This window comes from Lissotriton helveticus, chromosome 11 (genome assembly GCF_964261635.1).
Source record: "Lissotriton helveticus chromosome 11, aLisHel1.1, whole genome shotgun sequence".
NCBI lineage: Eukaryota > Metazoa > Chordata > Amphibia > Caudata > Salamandridae > Lissotriton > Lissotriton helveticus.
In genome coordinates, this window is record NC_136072.1 from 854,701,072 (window position 1) to 854,722,190 (window position 21,119).

Sequence of the window (21,119 nt, forward strand, 5' to 3'; positions counted from 1 at the left end):
CTGTCTTTCAAATAAGAAGGGACCTGCTCAACAAAAGGACGCAAAAAATAATCAATTTACCTCGATGTGTTCTCTAATAGAGAACCAATCGAGGACACAATAGGTCTACCCGGGGGATTGGTGGAGCTTTTGTGCAGTTCGGGTAGGAGATACAATACTGCAATCTTTGGGTTACGATTGAGTAGGAAAGAGTATTCATTTCACTCAATAATTCCTTTGTCTCTCCATACCTTAAGCATTTCAAAATACATTTTGTTGGTGTTTTCTATAGCCTGTGATGAAGATACCTCGTAACAATCCACACAATTTAATTGTCGCATACCTTCAGTTACATAGTCCTGCACATTCATGATTACGACATTGCCCCCCTTGTCTGATTGTCTTATTACAATAGAGTGATCATCTTCCAGTGATCTAATGGCCTGTCGTTCACTTTTAGTCAAATTATCATTTACCCATTGATTCTGTTTGGCCATATCCTTGAAGTCTGCAATCACTAATGATTCGAAGGTGTCAATGCTACAGGTGGGTAAGACGGGTTGAATGAAGATTTAGGTTTGAAAGAATTTGGACAGTTAAGATTGGTAATGAAACCCAAGGTCTTAGCATCAATAGAATCATTTTCCGGGGTTCCAAACTCCAAACATTTTAACGCAATCAATGATTCTACTTCATTTATACTTTCATTGGCAGGTTTTACAGTAAGTGGGGGGGTGGCAGTACCTTTTACCTTAAGCTTATTCCATTTGTGTAAACGCAGTTTCCTTGTGAATCTAAAAAGGTCAACACGTTCTTGTAAATAACAAAAGTTAGAGGTAGGGCAAAAGGAAAGACCAAACTGTAAAACATCATGCTCACTTTTTGAAAGAGGTCGAGAGGATAGATTGATCACGTTCTTCTGATTCATTTTCCTCTTCTTTTCGGACCCCGTGTTTCCACTCCCATGGGGGTTGAGTTTCCTTTTGCAGCCTCCACCCCGCCTGATTTGTGGCTGGGTTTGGTTCCGCTTTCTCTTGGATTTCCTCTGCCTCTGCCCCTTCCTTTGAATCCTCTGCTTTTCCCCCGACCCCGGTCTATCTGCCAATTCTGTTGTTGTTGTGTTTGATTCATTCGCTTGAATTCCTCCCAAAAATTTACCGGTTTTACGATGTTTTTTGTTGTAGTCTCAGTCATCCTTGGTGTCTGTCCGTCTTCTGAAACATCACTTTCCACTATTTCATCACCAGATTCAGCTTCCACTTGAGTGTTATCAATGTTAGCTTGTATTCCCTTCCTTGTCACATAATCATACTTTCTACTGAAAGTGAATACTCTGCCCGAGTTATAGTCAATTTGGTCTCTTAAGGATTTTCGTTCTTTTTTGGCTACTATTTCGTCTTCATGTTTGTCAATTCTTTTATTGATTTCTTCCATTTTTTTGTTAAAGTTCTCAGCCATTTCTTCTTTGCCTATTTCGTCCTTAAGTTCTTGTATAGCCTTCAATATTTCCAATCTGTCCTTCCAGGCATGTTTTATCAAAATAGATAACATTCTATTGGAGCAGTCCATCAGATTTTCCGCCTACTCTTCTGCCAGTTCCATATCTGGTTCCTCATAAGAGGGGGCTATCAGAATTCTTAGTCCTCTAGGGACTCTTTTTGCCTCTTGGTATTTCTCCAATGTGATGGCTTCCCACCATTTGGAAACCTCTTTACGAATTAATTTTTCCAATTTCTGGTATTTGTTATACACACTTGTAGATGCAGTGTGCGGTTTTTTGTCGGACTGTTGTAAAGTTGCCTGTACGAACATTGTTTGTGCCCTTAGCCTCCTGCGAGATTCAGTATCTTCCTCCATAATACCATTAATCAAGGAATAAATGTCTCTGTATGTGCAATAATATTTCTTGGATTTCCGTATTTATAAAACACACAATGCGCTTTGACTCTTTCTTTCTCTTTTTCTATATTTGTTTTCGGCTGAATGCCCGTGTTTCCAACCGACAGACTTAACTCACACTGTCGATCGGGTACAGGACAGTTACGCTGAGGTAGATACAAGCTAGAGTATTCTCTTCTCGGAAGTATCTTCTTTACAACTGCACAAAGCCCTTTGGTCTTAGCAAAGTCTAGTATTGGGCTATAGTTGCTTGCGTTATCAAATATCACGCTTAAGGAGATGTATAACGATCAAAACGGACTCACCCTGGAATAGCATCCGCGGGTCCAACGAGCTCCTATCAATCCCGATATCCGAGTCCACATCAGCGGTCCCAGATTACGTGTCTCTCCTTCAATCCACCACTTTCGAGAAGTAAATCATTTCCACTCAGCTTGTTTCTCAACGCGGTCAACCGGTGTTTATTTATATTTCAAAGTCACTTCCTCCATTTACACCGGGACCCGGAACTGCGGTGCAAAACAGGGACGGAGGTCGGCCTGTGTAATATGAACTCTCACCCAGCACAGCAGCCGCTGTGCAAATGCACTCCAAAATCCAGCCTTGTCACAAATCTGAGTCTTCAAAGCGCCTTTGTTCAGTTTCACATTTTATTACAGTTCCGCATATTAAACGGAATCATCTAACAAACCCAACGCGTTTCGGCGATAAAACACTCGCCTTGGTCACGGGTGGATAACTTGTTCACAAACAATTCCTTAAATAAAGTTTCAATTTTTTTCAAAGTGGTCATGTGATTGACTCAGTGTAACACTAAACACAAACAGAGGACATGGAACTAATTTGTTAGCAGCCATCTTACAGAGGAGTAGAAACTCCCATCCTGTGACCAAGGCTAACGCTGAAACGTGTAAGGAGAAAGGAGGCATGATGTGCTGCTGCGCCTTTGAATAAAAGCTGCAAACTCCAGAAATGGGCCTCAGTGTTGCTACATTTATATATATATATATATATCTATATATCTATATATCTATATATAGGCTACGGACCTACTTAACGCCTCATTTGCTCAGGGAATAGTCCCCCCCCAGCTGGAAGCAAGCCATGGTAAAGGCTCTATTAAAAAAAATCAGAGCTGGATCCCTCAGAGTTGACCAATTTCCGGCCAATGTCCTTGCTACCAGGCATTAACAAGATCGCTGAGAAAATTGCTCTCCTCTCATCTGGAATCTAATGGGCTCTTACGTAACTCCCAAACGGAATTTCGCCCAGGTCAGGGCACTGAGTCCGCCCTGATAGCTGTGGTCGAGGAGCCAAGGTGTATCTTGGATTCGGGAGGATCAGCGCTGGTGATCCTCCTTGATCTGAGTGCAGCCTTCGATACGGGAGACCACAGAATCCTAATCCAACGCCTGACCAGTCTGGGAGTCACGGGAACGGCGCTGCTACGGCTGACATCCTTCTTGAGTAACCGAACCTTCCACGTATGGGAAGGCAATGTACGCTCCAAACTAACCCCCCTCCAATGTGGGGTCCCTCAGGGCTCTTCGTTGAGCCCTACTTTGTTTAACGTGTATATGGCCCCTCTGGAGGAGGTGGTTACTCCGTTTGGAATTAGAGTTGTCACTTACGCAGATGACACCCAACTAGTCGTCTCACTATCCCAAGAGAAGCACTGTACAGAAAATCTTTACTTGTGCCTCTCAGAAATTCATTCATGGGTGAGCAGATCGCGACTCAAACTGAATGGAGCGAAGACAGAGCTTATGCTCCTAGGTCATCATATAACATCCATACCCAGCGCCATCTGGCCTGCCTGCCTGGGGGACCTTCCTACCCCTAAGAACGAACTAAAAAGTCTGGGGGTCTGGCTAGAGCAAGACCTGTCATTTAAGACCCATGCGAAAAAAACAGCAGGCATCTGCTTTGGTCTACTTCGATCTGTCCGGAAGATTCTCCCTCTCTTACCAGCCCACTCAAGAAGGCTGCTTGTCCAAGGGCTAATCTTGTCTAGATTAGATTTTAGCAATGCCCTCTTTCTAGCTGCCCCAGCAACCACCATTAACACTCTCCAACGGGTCCAGAATTCAGCGGCCAGGCTGCTTACTGGCACTTCCCCTAGAACCTCTGCCAAACCCACTCTCAGAGCTCTCCACTGGCTGACAATTCGGGTGAGGATTAAATTCAAGTCCTATTGTATCGTTCACAAGGCATTACAGGGGAAGGGTCCCCCATTCTAGGGAGTCTTGTCTATTCTTACAAGGCCACCAGGACTCTTCGCTCTGCTCATGGAAACCTAGCCAAAGTTTAGAGAGTTAAGAAGGCCCGAACAGGGGGACGCCGCTTCTCTTTCAATGTGGCTACCCTGTGGAACGCTCTTCCTGTTAGACTCCGCACGGAACCTAGCTATCCTAGGTTTCGAAAGCTTCTCAAGACTTTCCTGTTCCCCCAAGACTCCTAAAGCTTGGTACTCTCCTCAGTTGTTCCCTGTTCTATAGCGCTGGGACGCTCTCGGGCAGCCATGTGCTTATAAATCTAATTTCATTTCATTTCATTCATATATATATATATATATATATATATATATATATATATATATATATATATATATATATATATATATATATATATATATATATATATACACACACACACACATATATGTGTGTGTGTACTTTTTTTTATACACTGTCAGTGCTAGCCCGCAGGAGTAATTAGTGTTGCTCTTTCACCTCATGCCACTGGCTGTTTGGTGTATAGATGTATTTCCTATTGAGTGCTTGCATTGTAATGCAAAATGGAATTTAAAAAAATGTTTTGCATTGCATGAATTTAACCCGGATCTATTGACTGGGGGTAAATGTTCTTTTCTGGTCTATGGTTAAAGACGAACACGTTGCTCTTTCGGAGAAACCTAACCTGACAGGCCTGTTTTTGCTCCACAAAGTAGTACCACACACAGAGACCTATTGGGATGTAATTCTTAAAAGCTTAGACAGGAAACTATACCACCAGTTTCGTATAGGTACACTGCCACTAAGGGCCTTTACTAGTGGTTGGCAGAAGTTGGAGTCCACTTCTTGTCCTTGTTGTACTGAAAGCAAAGAAACAATAGGTCATTTTCTATTTGTATGTACTGCTTACCACGAGCCACGCTATAAGTGGCTGAAGCCAATATGTAAAAGATTAAACACCCGGGTGAGCAGAGAAGCATTATTCATCATGAGATCTAACACATCAGAATGGTTATCCATAGGACTGGCTACATTCCTTGGGTGGACCTGGTTAATTAGAACTAGGTTTGTTCGTACCACTTCGACTTGAAAAATCTTAACAGTCTGTTAGCTTACTACATCTTGGGCAGTACTGATGATTTGTCTTTTTTTTATACTCAAATGTTTTTAAAATGCTTTTATCGACGTCTTTCTATGCATATTTAATTGAGTTTTTTAAACAAATCTCTTTTTGTCCGTTTAATAATTTTCATGATTTTGTTTCATGATTTTGTTATATGGTTAGTATCATTATGTATGTATTTCTGTATGTCTTTTATGAAGAAAACTCGAAATAAAGACGTTAAAAACTGAAACTGATTTGCTTTGCATTTCATACATCATCTGTGTGTCTTTTGCATTTTTTCACTGCAGCAGCGTTTTCTTAAAAAAATTTTACAGCCAGCAGTCAAAATTTAAGACAGGCCTATTGACTTGACCAATGCCTGTCTTGTTTCAATGCTTTCTTTTAGATAAAGAACAAGGATGTAGCTGCCATTGTGCAGTTATGTCTTCTCATCACCTGTCCCCCTCGTCACTGCAATAATAAGTAGTGCTATCTCCTCGTTCATGCCATGAAGGAAATTAGGTATGAAGGGTTAAACCAGGAACCTGACACTTCCCTTCAGCGATTACCACACTCCTATACCTCTGACAGTTAACTAATTATTCTTAATGAACATTTAATTGATGGGCTGTAGGTCTGCATTCAGGCAGGCCCTCCTGAGCAGAGAGAACTGCTGTCACCTGCCCTCATTTTGCTTGCCGCTGGCTCTGCCTCCATCAGGAAAATCCCTGCAGCTTCCCACTAATCACCTTACCTTGCCTACCTTGCGCAGGCGAACATACAGCGACATGGAGAGCTGAGAAAGCTTCCTTCCTAATTAATAACTCGCTTGACACTTTGGAGGCGGCTCGGCGCTGACGCGTGTTGTCATCTGATGTTGTGGCATGGGGCCCACAAACCGCTGACTACCGGAAGCTTCTTGCAGGTGTCAAGATATTCACGAAATGAGGAACAGGGCTGCTCCTTAAAATCCCATACAGCTCTTGGGCATGTACCGAGTCCAGGGCGGCTTCACCACAAGAAGGGCATTAGTGATATTAAAGGCTGGAGAGAGGCCCCTATCACACTTCTTAGTTGGTAATTCCAAGGTACCAGTAATTCTGGGTTGCAATATTACTGCTTGATTACAAGTAATCTCTATACACCGCCAATGGAATGGGAGAATAATACTTAAAATTCAGCGTCTTAGCACCAATCTTCACACATCATCCCATAATATAGGTCACTTTTCCTGGGACAAATTTCCTGGGTCAAACTTGGAGGAATTGTCCAAGGAGAACAAAGACGTATTGGCGCATGCCAGCCACGGCTCGTGCAGGGCGTTACACAGGGCGGTGACGTCTGGCAGAGGAGGAGCAGGGTGGGGGGTTGTAAAATGCGGGATATGGACGATGTCAGGTAAGTACCGTTAAAAAAAAAAACGAATTTCGTTACCCGCGCTGCATCGGCAAATGTGATGCAGCGCGCGCAACAATTTTTTTTTTCTTTCTATATTTTCCGCGTACATGAGGGAAAGTGCAACATGGAGATATAAGGGGTGGGTTGGGAGAAGCATATTGGAAGAGAGAGCAGTACGGGGGGTGGCAGGAGAAGGGGAAGAGAAGCACACAAGGGGACAGTTGGAAAATACATGCACTGGTGGATTTGCTTAAGCACAAAGTAACTAGAGCAGGGTGGTGGTAGAGATAAGCCAACCACTGAGAGAAACATAAAGCAAAAGAGAGAAAGAGAAGCACTCGAGAAGACAGCTGGAAAACACATGGACTCTCATTGGGTGCATAATCAAAAAGAAAAATGTAGGTCTGTGAAAGTGCGCATGGAAACACACAAGTAAAGAGGCTATGCTTCATGGGAGGGCCAAACACAAGATAGACAAGGCAACCATCGAATGAGAAGCAAGCAAATGAGAGTGACAATAAAGCCAATCAATGTTAAACAATGGGTGGATTTTATACCCATTGTAAAAACTTGGGGGCATATTATCAAGGGGGTTTATCTCCGCTTTTTTGGCTGTAAAAGCCAAGAAAGCAGAGATAAAATTATCTCCCTATTACCTAGCTGTCACTAACACCAGATAGCGACAGCTAGTAGGAGATAGCGACCATCTTGGGCCCCGCTTTGCATGTCAGTGATATTTATCACTAAGACATGCAAAGTGGGCGTGCCAAGATGTTAGCGACTGGAAACAGTCGCTAACATCGCTATCTCCTATTACCAACTTTTGGAGATATTCGCGCTGAGCACGAATATCTCCAAAAGCTAACACCTGCCCCTGAGCAGTTCTTAGCCATGTTATCCAATGGTAGGTGGATAACATGGCTAAGAGCATTAGCTCGGTAATGCATGAATAATGCTGACTTTTCAGCGATATTCATGCATTTCGGCCGATTTGTATCGCTTAGGAGATAAACCTTGATAATATCAAGGCTCCTAAGCGATAAAAATCACCGCAGCTCGGCGATAAAAATATCGCCGCTAAAACCAACATAGCGATAATTATCGCTAGTTGTTGGTAATATGCCCCTTGGTAAGCTAGCAATAGGACTATTTCAACCAGACAACTTGTGCTGTCTGGTATGCTCAGTGATTCTGGGGGGGTGGTAAGACACACATTGGTTTAATTTCCTTTTTAGTTAGGTTTTAACCTATCTGGACACTGATGTAATTGCTTTTTTCTTAATGCTAGTTCAGCTTTCAAGGTATCGAGCCATAGGGTAAGTCTAGGAAATAAGCAACAGGGATACCAGGTTTAAATAACCATTGGGTGAGGCAAATCCTCAATGAGGTCACTGGCCGAAGGGATACCTAAAGCTCAAATGTGAGACAAGGACGAACAATGTAAAATAATAAACATAGTGGACTTCATGGTGATTCTCTCGATTTTAATAAATGAAGGAGGGCATTGATTACGTTAAACTGTATCTCTCTACGAGGTGGAGTACATTTCTATAATCTTTGCCGTCCGTAAAATGATGAAAGTTGGGTTTGACAAAGGTCAACTCTATAGATACTTGTGCCCATGTCTAGCTGTTTAGATGGTAAAATCTATTGGTAGATGAAAGGGACAAGTGACTTAATCTTTGCATCATTCCCATTTTGGCATAAAGAAGATGAAGGTTCTTGAACAAATGAACAGTAAATACATTCTACATGGGTGTATCTGGACCTGCATATCTGTTGCTTCAGATGTTATTTAAGATATCAGCGTAGGTACAGTTGAAAGTCACTACACCCACATGCTACTCCCCCTGACCAGGAATACAAATTGAGTCATACATATACCAGGGACTGCCCTACCGGACTACTGGATTTTGCAAGTAACTGAAGTGCAGCAGGACCCTGAGTTTGATCATTACTTAGGAGCTGATTACGATGGCGGGCGGATGTACCGTATCGGAAATGGCACTGCCTGACAATCTGTTGGCGGTCCCGACATAAGCAATGCGACCACCACCACGGCGGTCGCAATGCCTATATTTTATGTTGCGCTGTGTGCTGCTGGCTGCAGTACATGCCGCAAGACAAAAAGGGGACTCTGCACATATCCCTGCACTACGTGGCAGGCACTATGCAATGCCTGCCACATCATGCAGGGATATGTAGGGGGGCACCATAAGTGCCCCCAGATCCCATGTCTGGGTTGCAGGGGAGAGGGAGGGCCTGGTAGGCATCCCTACGGCGGTGCCTGGCAGGCACCGCCACAATTGCAGGGAATGCAATTTCCTCCAACGTGCCGGTGGGCTCAAGGAGCCCATCAGATTTGTTGTGGTCAGTCTCTTCCGACCGCCAACACACCGCCCTCCATTCTAATGTAGCAGTCGGGGACGTTGCTTTGGATGGCGGTGAGACCGCCACCGATGGGTTGTCGGTGGCAGTCTCACCTCAATCCTAATCAGGCCATTTGTCTTCAAATGCCCTCAAGCTGGTCTCCTAGTGTTCTTGGAGTGCTGTGGAATAGAAATAGATCTTGGAGTTATGCCCCAGGTTGCTGCTGCCAGTGCTTAGATCCCATATTCTGCACTCACTCTGCCACAGGTGTTGTCTTGGGGACACCAGCACATGCAGGGAGCCCTGAAACACCACTCTGGACCCAGTGTCTGTCTGAAATGAAATGGAAAGGTCCAAGCAGGTCTACAGGCAGCCAGATTCGAGCTGCACCACGTACCTCCAAGGTGTATCAGTGCCTGCTCATAATACATCAGTTCCTTATTCTCTGTACACCCATCATTCCCACAAATGTAAATCAAATTCAGGGTTATAAAATTAGCCTTTTGATCTTGTCTTTTCTTAACTTAGTAGGTGAATTTATTCACACAGCTGCCCCGTTGAAGGGACTACATAATTCCTGTGTCACATTGCAGTAATTTATGTATACCAAAATCACCTTCCTTTGAATTGTATGGCAAGACAACGATCCATGGACATGCTCTTGCACTTGCACTGGCATTATCTGTTCACAAGACACTTTGGTGCTTGTAAGGACATTGGACGCTGGATCATTTTGAAACTCATTCCACCAGTAATCTCTTCATTGAGCCTTTCCAAGTTGTCATGAGGCAGAAAATTATCCCTCTGCAAGCGATCCTGCAAGTCATCGAGCTGAGAGGCCTGCCTCTTCAGCTCAAATTCTGACCTTGCACAAAAGCAATGCCCTCAATGTCATCAACTTTGCATTCTGCCTCATGGCCACTCCTTCACCTACTCCATATCTTCCCAAATTTTAAAAATGCTTTGAGCTGCCACATCAATTTTCTCATCACTTTGTTTGCTGCAATTAGGGATCAGCGTATGAGTTGTGTTCCCCCAGGAACATTTCTGCTGTTTTCTTCAGACCTCCCTAAGCTGGGAATCTACATAATTATCATACTTATGTGTAAACCCCTGACTCCCTTCATCTGCTGTCAGGAGCACTAATCAGTAATATGCTGGTTACTATCCTGTGCTTAATTTTAGCTATAGGTTGACTATGGGGACCACCGGCACTTATTGTCGGAGACGGGCACAAATTGTTACTCCTCAGGCATTTACAGAGTACAATAGAGGGAAAACAAAAGTGGAAAGATGAAGAAAAAGAAAGACCGTAAAACCATCTCAAAGGAAGACAGCAGAAACCTGCAAAAGTGAGACGAAGGGGGTAGAGAGTGTCTGGAAGTGGATTGAAGAAACATGAGGTGATTTCAGACACTGCAACTTTAGTATTCAGTTCATTGGTGCCTCTGCAAGCTTCTGAGCAGAGCTTTGGACATTGGCTCTCATTCTTTTACAAATCAAGCACTGAGTGTGGCCAATATCCCACGTGCTGAATTTTATGAATAACATCAGGCACCAGTCTGGTAAGATTAAAGGCTTCAAAGACACCACTAACTGCAGGTGGAAATATAGATGGGCAACTTTGAATTGCTGTGATATTTTTCGCTGTAGGGTTCTGGCGGACATCAGTCAGGGACTGAGAATAAAGCCTAAGTTACTCATGAAGTTACTCAGAACACAAAGGTGAAAAGCATTCCATTATTCGATGTTACCCATGCACAGGTTCATGTTGTATATAGGTACTGCAAATCTATTCAATAGAAATAATATTAGAACAATGGCTGTGAATAAACAGTGACCATTGCTGGGAAACAGAAGCAACAGTTGCACATTGTGTTTCACTGCTGTGATGCATTTGCAGTGAATTATAACATTTAGAAGAGTCTGTTCATGTATTGGACGGTTTTGGGACCTATATATATATACGAAGACATATCAAACCCATGGAATACTCTTTCATGTACAGAAAGATCACAAAAGCTCTCCAGTATAATGATTTTCAGCTATGTTGAAGTTCTCTTAGTAAGATGGACACTGTTATAACACAAAGAAAATAATTCTGCCCCTCTACAATATTGTGGCTACTTCTGAATTACTACATTAGTTAGCAATGGTGCAGCAACAAACTGTGCCCATGAATATCAGGAAAAAGCTGCACAGCGTTATTCCATGCATATTTATGACCATATAAAAGTTGCACATTCCAGTGAACAAGTGTCAGTTTCTTCGTCTCATTTTATCAAGGACCTAACACATTTTCAAGGCACCTGGTTGCTGCACGCATCAACAATATGTATATGGAACGGCCTGCTTCTGAAATTAGTATAAAATACAACTGGTAAGTGGAGACCAGGGTGTGTTTTGCTTTCTAAGTTTGTACACACTCACAAACGTGTAAATGTGTTGTCATTCACAGACTGTGACATGGCCTTTTCATACTTTTGAAATCGTCTGAGGTGTTCTGTGGCAAAGGGCTTGAGCAACTTCCCATCTAGGGCAGAAAAGGGAATGGTTCGCCTCCAAATTTGGTGAACTTTTAGAGAACAGGGGATTTTCAATCAGAAAATGTTTTCTTAATTGCGGAAAAAAGGAGATAAAAAGTGTTCATCTGCACATCTGGTTTCATTTGGCCAGTGCAAAACTGTACACTGTGTATAATTCCACAGTGGTGAAATAGAAGAATGAGTAGCATATCACATTATATTCCAATGGTTATGCTAGCTGTATTATGAAATGTCAGTTAAAAAACATAATCCTACTAAAACCTTATTAAAAATATGAAAAGACCTAAACTCAACATAATAAAAAACCTTGTAAAACATAAAAATATCGACAACATGAATATTGTCGCTAAAATTTCAGTAAAACAAACAATATCAACATGAAAAATATTGAAAATAAATATATTGACAACATACTAAAACAAATGAAAGACACCCTAAATATCAACATCAAAGATATATAAAAAAAATATATAGTAAAATAATTAAAACAAAATTTTCTATATACCGAACATGCACATTCAGAAAACACTGCACACCAAGGTCTACCATTTTCAGGTTACTAGCCAGCTCTATTTCCCAATGCCAACTAACAAAAACATAAAAACTATGCTAACGTACACACACTAACCTAACTAACAACCCATCAAACCATTACAATAGTTTTAGAATTAAGAACTGCACACATCCACAAGGACCACAGTCAAAGACTATTGAAAACTAAGGGCCTGATTACAATGTCGGGCGGACGTGCAGAAGCAGGACCACCCGACTAAGATTCGGAGGTCCCGTTGGCTGCATTATGAAGCACGTAATAAATGATTGGTAGAGGGTCTAAGGGGAAGAGTATATTTAAAGACCAGGGAGACAGACTAAACCCCCATTCACAATATGAAACAAGCATTTACAATGCAATGGTCTCGGCATCATTAAAAGTAGAGCTATTGGCATTGCTCATGACATTTTTTTTTTTTCTTTAAATCATAAATAAATGGCATTGTCATTTACATTGCCAATACACACCACTCTGCACCTGCACTCACTGCTCTGCACACTCACTCTGCACTCTGCACTCACTACTCTGCACTCTGCACTCACTACTCTGCACTCTGCACTCACTACTCTGCACTCTGCACTCACTACTCTGCACTCTCTACTCTGCACTCTCTACTCACTACTCTGCGCGCACACTACTCTGCGCTCACACTACTCTGCGCGCACACTACTCTGCGCGCGCGCACTCTGCGCGCACTCTACTCTGCGCGCACACTCACTCTGCGCGCACACTCACTCTGCGGGCACACTCTGCGCGCACACTCTGCGCGCACACTCTGCGCGCACACTCTGCACACTCACTCTGCACACTCACTCTGCACACTCACTCGCACACTCACCTTTTTTGAGCTGCAAACTATATTGTTTTGATTATGCAGCTGTGATTGTGGCAAATGCTGCTAAGCTATATTTATCTGAAAATGGCCAGTCTCATAATTCCAGTGACCCTAATCATATTGATGTAGGTTTTCAACACACATTTGAATTAACCAAAAATGTGCATGCATTATTTGTTTTATAGATACTGAAATGCTTGCACAGTTAATTTAAATGAGAGCTGCGAACTTTACACCCAGTAAAATATTCACATAAATCCTCATTTTGAAGTTTGTGAAGGAACACCAAGCTGCTTGGAAGATGGAACCCGGCATTTGGACTCTGTCTTTGAATGCGCAGCAAATGTGACCATATAGGAACCAGATTAAAGGCCTATTTACAGAAAGGAGCACTCGTACAAGATCTCAAGGAGAGTTGGTGTGAAAAGGCTTTTTCCTTGGGAGGGACGAGGTGAACCTGGACAACCTAAAACAAATATTCAGCCAACAGAAATCTGGAAAATGTGAGTTACCAGTGGCCAGCAACTGGCAGATTGCATTCCCACGGACGCTTCCTGAAAGTCCCAAGATGTCATTAACAAACCGGATGACTTCGACCTAAAAAGCTTACTGCTTAGTGAGACTGCGTTGCCGCCGGTCACGTGATGTCCGGGTGCATGGATTCCACATTTTTAGGGTAACTAATTGGATGGTGCGTTTTCCCGAAAGCGTGACATCCTGGACTCCAGTTGGACACCACTATCAGAGGGAGCACTTTATCACCCAACGCCTGCAGTCTCGTACTTCTGAAGGGGGCGGGGGTTACCGGTTGCACGTTGTCTATTTGGATATAACTGCACAACTGGATTAGCGCAGAAGGGGCGTCTTGTTTAGAAGAGATGATGCGGCTTGTGCGACGGTAGTAGTGGGCTGTCTAGGCACGCCTGTATGTTCTCCTGTCTCTCTGTTTCACTCTCCACCACACTACTGCAGATTGTCTCGCTGTTCTTACACTCTGGTGTATTTTTACCAGCCTGCCATTGTACATATTAAAATACTACCAGGGGAGGCCGAAGAAATACTACCAGGGGAGGCAGACAAAGGGGAACATATGAGACCATGCACACACAACCCTTCACGTCACTCCCTGCAGCCTACGCTCCCCCGGTCAACATCACTGACTGATGCCACCCCCGTACCCCCCAACAAACTCTTACCTCAGGGCCGGGGGCAGCTCCAGGGCCGGAGACACCAGCAGGGGGAAAGACATCAGCCGGGGAGGATGGGTGCAGGGGCTGATGGGCACCGCTCGTGTCTGATGAGGGGGCGCACAGAGGGGGGGGGGGGGATACACAGAGCCCCTCATGAGCTCGGTCACCGGAGGAAGAGCGGGGGGGTGGGACAGAGTGCAAACACATGCCAGCTTGCCGGGGACACCATGCATCCCTCCTCACACACACACACACACATGCATCCCTCTCCACACACATGCACACACAACCCTTCACGTCACTCCTTAAAAGGGGCACAATTGCATTAGTGGAAAAAAAATCATTTCAAGCACCGAAAAGGTTTTTTCATTGTGGACAATGCAAAGTACATTGTCTAGGGAAGGTTGAATGTGAACAGTACGTTGTGTAACATCTGGCCAAAAGCTAAAACATTTTAAATGACTAAGATTAAAGTTTTAGGTAAGATTGTCTGTTTATATTTTGCTACCATCGTCAAACTCCATTATTTTCCCTAATAAAAGAAAAGCGCCTCTTCCTACTGAAGGCCTATGAGGCGCGCCTCGTGATTTCCTTGTGGGCGCCATCTCAATCTGTGGTGAATTTTAGCTGATAGGCGCCAGCTGGGAATGTCATGATGCGGGCGGAGCGGCTGGAGTTGTGCCAGTGGCATCTGGAGGAAGGGTGGTGGCTCGGGGATAAGAGGTCAGTGCTGGGGACGGTAGCTGCTCCATATAGCAAAATGAATTCAAATGAATTGGGCCACTCTTGGGTTCTGCTTGGTAAAGGAAAATGAATGTTATTGTAACGATGTCCTAACTGCGGTCTTAACTCCTATAACTGAACTTATTTTTACTAGAATACTCCGCCGGCAGGTTTTATAATCCGGTTTTTCAAATGGACGATAAAACGCTGTTACGAGTTATTGAAACAAAGTCCAGACATGTTAAACGTGGCCTTTAAAATCATGATCGTGCGGGTCGTCTCCGCATAGTTCGCATATTCCTCGGGGGCAGCGCTGGAGGGGTGCAAAGCATCCGACCCGATCCCACCAGCACAGATCACTCAGAGCTGAAGATGGCTGGGACTGCTAGGAGAACAGAGCTGCTATGGGACGGGAGCTGACGCGGCCGAGGCTGCTAGGGGACCAGAGCTGAAGGGACCGAGGCTGCTAGGGGACCAGATCTCAGAAGGCTGGGACTGCTAGGGGACGGGAGTTGAAGGGGGAGATGCTGCTAGTGGACGGGAGCTTGAGGGGCCAGAAGCTCTGGACTGCTGTGAGACAGAAGCCAAGAATGCCGAGTGTTCTGGGAAGGCCCGTGCTGCTAGGCGAAGGGAGCTTTAAGGGCCAGGACAGCAGCTGTGAGGGAGCCTACCTGTAAAGACAAGGGGGGTTCGAGAAGACCAGGGCTGCTAGAGGACGGGAACTAAGAGGACGGAGCCGCTCCTGCGCCGATGGGGAAGAGCTGTGGGAGGGAGAGCATGACGGAGCCGCTCCAGCGCCGATGGGGAACAACAACTAAACAAGCAATTAGACAAATTAGCGGCGTAAGCCTCGATGGGGATGCATTTCCACTGTGGGTATTCCCACTAGAAATGTTGGAAAATATGACAGTTTTTTTTATTGATTCGTCCCGCTTTTGCTCTCCGCTCGCATTATGAAGCTGCAATCCCGCGCCAAGTACCGGTGAGTACAGCGACCCGGGTGGGGGCCTCGCAGTGTGAGGGTAGAGCGGCCCCAGCAGACAGCGGGCCGCTCCCCTATCTCAAGGCGGCATTTGGTGATTTGGAGCCCCGAGGCTCACAGGGGCAATTGCAAGTTCCGAGTCCCCAATGGGGGACTCCACCGTGATGGCCGCATTTCTGTAGAGCCCAGGAGGGCTCAGGGGGCAAAGTGCGTGGCAGAGCCCCGAGAGGTAAACAGAGCGCAAAGGGGGAGTCCAGGAGGGAGAGAGCAACATGGGAACACGGGTACAAGGCAGAATAGAGCCCGGCAGCACAGGCGAGGAGGAAGGGAGTCCTGCACAGTGTTGCCAGATTTTTAGACCCGGCCCAAGCCCAAAGCTGCTCAAAAACAAGCCCAAAATAAGCCCAATCAGACCAGTTCCAGCCCAAAAACCAGCCCAAATTAGGAACTCTGAAATGATGCACAAATTATCATCACAAACAATTTTAAGGACAAATATACATTGTATTCAATATACAGATGGTGGGAGGGTGTTAACTGGGCACCTGCCTTAATGCTACTCAATTTTAAGACCAGTCCTTACTGTGACTTTGTCATGTGAAACAGGCACCGCTCAGAATACAATAGTAGAAAACAAAGAATAAGCAAGGCAAAAATAGTGTTCTGAGCAATTTATTAAAATACAATTTATTGGGAGCAGTAAAGTCTGTAAAACTTAGTGGCTTCATTATTCCTTACATTACAGATTAAAAATCTACATTGAAAGTTTTCAACCCCTGACAACACACATGAGCTGCATGCAGCTCCGGGGTGGTGGCGGCACTGACTGTTAGAATTTTAATCATACATTGTTCTGTTAAATTGTGCAAACAATTGCGGGGGTGGAAGAAATGAAGAGGACTTTATTGCAATGCGTTTCAGTCCAAACTTAATATATAGAATACTTGAAAGCAGTTTTAGGCCCATTCTGTTCCTTCTATCATTTTTTAACAGCGTCATCTGCGAAAAAACTCGTTCAACATGAGCATTGGATATCGGGAGAGTCAACATCTTTATAGCACCCATTGCAAGCTCGTGAAAACAATGGCTGCCAGCAGCATCGGTGTAGTTATACACTTCCATCCAGAACGATTCTATGTTTGAAGTGTTATGAAATGAGCATGAAGATATAGTTCTCCACTGTGACTCCAGGACCTCCAATGGACAGGTGAAAAAGGCTTGTGGCAAATCTGTTACAGGTGGTTTGGGATCTGCAAGTACTTTTTGCGGACTCAAACTTTCTAACTTTCTAAGCATGCTGAGAGACTCGGGGAGACGAACTTTATATTCAGACACCAACACTTTCATGAACTCTAGGCACCTTGTCACAATGGCTTCCTTTGACACAGAGGGGAGTTTACTTTTATCCAGCATGTTACGGAAAGCGAGCCCAAGATCCACATCATCCAGTGAAAGATAAATGGCAGAACTTTGTAAGTCTAGGCTCTGCAACTGCTCCTGATTATTAGCTGTGAAAACACTTGGTTTTAGTATCCTTTTAAGTGTGGACAAGTACAGAGTATATAGATCGCGGAAGATGTGGAGTGTATCCCCAGATTCTAGCTGAAAAATCTTGTTAACAACCTTTATTTGTTGGAGCATTGGCTTTAAGAAAGTGAGGTAAAGTAGATTTATCTCATCTTGATACATTTCCTGGAGCATCCTTGCTGCATAGCAGTGTTCCACATAGGATGCTGTGCAAAAGTGTAATTTTAAGGCATCATATTGTTCTAGTAAACGATCTACACAATCTGCCATCACTAGCCACCGTGTTTCACAAGGAGAAATTAATTTCAGGGGCATTCCTCCGTCCAATGTCAGATACAACTCCTTATAGTCAGCCTGGCGTTTTGGTGAGTGGGAAAACCAGTTGTAAGTTTCTCGGATCATAAATTCGATATTGCTAGGAATGCTCCTTATTGCTTTCTTAGCAATGATGTCAAGGGAGTGGCAAATACAGCGCACAAGTTGCAAGGATGGTTGTTTATCTCGCAACAAGGTGAATGTTGAGTGGTGCTTCCCACACATGACGCTTGCCCCATCTGTACCTATGCCAATTAAATTTTTAATGTCAAGGTTACAAGTTTCCAGCATGTTTAGGACTGCATTTGCTATATCTTCAGAACAGGCCTGATCTAATTCTACCATGGCAAGGAAGGTGCTTACAAATTTGTTAAGCTTTGTGCTGAAATATTTAATGCAAATGCACAGTAGTTTTTTCACTTCAATGTCAGTCGATTCATCAATCAATAAAGAAAATGGTGATGTTCCAATATCTTTCAGCAATTCCTCTTTGAAATATGGGCCCAACAGAGAATTAATTAGTGCTGTACATTTTGTGCGGTGCATTCGGAAGGCAGGGAATTCATCTTTCAAAATGTCACCATACCCATCAATGTTATTAATGGATGTACAACAAGCAGTTTGTATGGCAAATCTGATTTCTCTTCTTTTCTGATCGTTAGAAATGGAAGGGATAGGTTGGACAAAGGATGCCACAGATGTGCTCGCTGCATTACAGCGCGAGCGGTGTTTAGTGGTTGCTGCATGTTGCTTCAGATCATTATAATGGGCACGGATCTCCACATGGCAGTACTTGCATGCTGCTTTGCTATCATCTGTCCTTACAGGAGCAATCCATTTTTTTAGTTCAGGATCCAACTCCCACTCTTTTCTGTATATTTTTTTATATTGTGACCACTTGCCCATCTTGCAATAGTCAAACTGCCAAGTCAGCTGGGCGCAGAAAGGTGGACTTATTCACGATGAGGCTTGACGACTGCCTGAAATTGCAACAGACAAAAGGCAATCATTGATCTTGGCTCACGGCCAAACATGTAAAAAGCAATAACAAAATACTATCAATAAATCCCTACTTGGCAATGGATACTATAGCATACAGGCGCATTGGTATTCCATAGAGCATATCAGTCAGTCAGTGAGGTCATTAAGCAATAGAAACAAGATGCTGGTCCTTTTTGGTGAGTGAGGTTCCTATGCTGAGTCCTATCATGTGTTAGTGGCCTTATTGCCAGTGGCAGACCTACATTTGCCCCTACCAATAACCCACTTTCCAATATTTGGAAAGCGGGTTATTAGTAGGGTCAAATGTAGGTCTGTCACTGGCAATAAGGCCACTAACACATGATAGGACTCAGTGTAGGCCTTAGAAAATTATTCCTATGCTCAACCCTTGGTAACGTGGCTGCGAGCAGACAGGCTTCACTTCAAAGAAAGGTGTGTAAAGCATTTAAAAACACCATTTGAGTAAATAATTAAGACACAACACAAAATAAAAATCCAACACCAATTTATAAAAATAGGTAATATTTGTATCTTTTAAATGACACCAAAACGAAAATAATTCACTGTAGGGAACCAGAGATATGAATTTTTAAAGATTAGTCACTTTCTAGTGCTTAGAAACCAACAGTGCCCCTTAAGTCATTTCGTTTTCTCAGTGAGTGAGAGAGTGTGTGAGTCAGTTCTTGTGCGCCGTCGCCAGGCTGTGCTGTGGTGGGCAGTGGCTGGGCCTGGGCTCCGTGGCCTGGGCTGCGTGGCTGGGCCTAGTGTGGCTGGGCCTGGCGTGGGCTGGGTGCTGGGCCTGACTGGGGGCTGGGCTAGGCCTGGTCTGGCGCAGAGTGAGTGCAGCAAACGTGCCTGAACCACCGGAAAAAAGAGTGGGCAAATGGTGCATTTTCAAGCACATTTATGAAAGCAGGAAGGTGTCAAGCACTCTGAGGTCTGATCACCCCGTCCAGAAGTTGAAGACTCGTTGAAGAGTAGGGACTCCTCCAGTACTTCCTCCCACCTGTGTCTGATCTCAACTTTCCTGCGCTCGCTGCACAGTAACAGCTGCAGCCAAAGGGACTTGGTCTCAGATCTGAGTGTAAAGTCTGCGTGTTATGTTGTTTTTTACCTTCATGCCCTCTTGTCCCCCCTCAGGCCCCCGTTCCATCCTCGTGCGTCCCCTGCCCTCGCGCTACCCTGTTCACCACCAGCTGGCATCTTGTCCCCCCTCAGGCCCCCGTTCCATCCTCGTGCGTCCCCTGCCCTCGCGCTACCCTGTTCACCACCAGCTGGCATCTTGTCCCCCCTCAGGCCCCGTTCCATCCTCGTGCGTCCCCTGCCCTCGCGCTACCCTGTTCACCACCAGCTGGCATCTTGTCCCCCCTCAGGCCCCGTTCCATCCTCGTGCGTCCCCTGCCCTCGCGCTACCCTGTTCACCACCAGCTGGCATCTTGTCCCCCCTCAGGCCCCCGTTCCATCCTCGTGCGTCCCCTGCCCTCGCGCTACCCTGTTCACCACCAGCTGGCATCTTGTCCCCCCTCAGGCCCCGTTCCATCCTCGTGCGTCCCCTGCCCTCGCGCTACCCTGTTCACCACCAGCTGGCATCTTGTCCCCCCTCAGGCCCCGTTCCATCCTCGTGCGTCCCCTGCCCTCGCGCTACCCTGTTCACCACCAGCTGGCATCTTGTCCCCCCTCAGGCCCCGTTCCATCCTCGTGCGTCCCCTGCCCTCGCGCTACCCTGTTCACCACCAGCTGGCATCTTGTCCCCCCTCAGGCCCCCGTTCCATCCTCGTGCGTCCCCTGCCCTCGCGCTACCCTGTTCACCACCAGCTGGCATCTTGTCCCCCCTCAGGCCCCGTTCCATCCTCGTGCGTCCCCTGCCCTCGCGCTACCCTGTTCACCACCAGCTGGCATCTTGTCCCCCCTCAGGCCCCCGTTCCATCCTCGTGCGTCCCCTGCCCTCGCGCTACCCTGTTCACCACCAGCTGGCATCTTGTCCCCCCTCAGGCCCCGTTCCATCCTCGTGCGTCCCCTGCCCTCGCGCTACCCTGTTCACCACCAGCTGGCATCTTGTCCCCCCTCAGGCCCCCGTTCCATCCTCGTGCGTCCCCTGCCCTCGCGCTACCCTGTTCACCACCAGCTGGCATCTTGTCCCCCCTCAGGCCCCCGTCCCATCCTCGTGCGTCCCCTGCCCTCGCGCTACCCTGTTCACCACCAGCTGGCATCTTGTCCCCCCTCAGGCCCCGTTCCATCCTCGTGCGTCCCCTGCCCTCGCGCTACCCTGTTCACCACCAGCTGGCATTTTAGAATGCCAGCTAGTAACTTGCATATGTACAGTTGAGGGGTTGTGACTGGGATGACGTGACCGTCGGTCGGCTGCGTCCCTCCGCTCCTGCCAGGGTTTTGTTTGTAACACTTAAATAAAGGAGGAGCCTTGTCATCACTGCTGCCTGCATTTTGTCTCTCACTTCACTTA

At 45.5% G+C, this 21,119-nt stretch overlaps 1 protein-coding gene across 1 annotated transcript; it reads right to left on the reverse strand.

The window, feature by feature from the left end:
- Positions 1–16,651: 16,651 nt before the first annotated feature.
- Positions 16,652–18,562, reverse strand: LOC144790906 (uncharacterized). The gene has a single exon (XM_078665548.1). It carries the CDS (start codon positions 18,560–18,562, stop codon positions 16,652–16,654), a length of 1,911 nt encoding a protein of 636 aa, XP_078521674.1.
- Between the last annotated feature and the right edge of the window lie 2,557 nt (positions 18,563–21,119).

Coding starts and splice junctions, on each gene's coding strand:
- LOC144790906 (XM_078665548.1), bottom strand. CDS start 18,562: ATGGGCAAGTGGTCACAATATAAAAAAATATACAGAAAAGAGTGGGAG.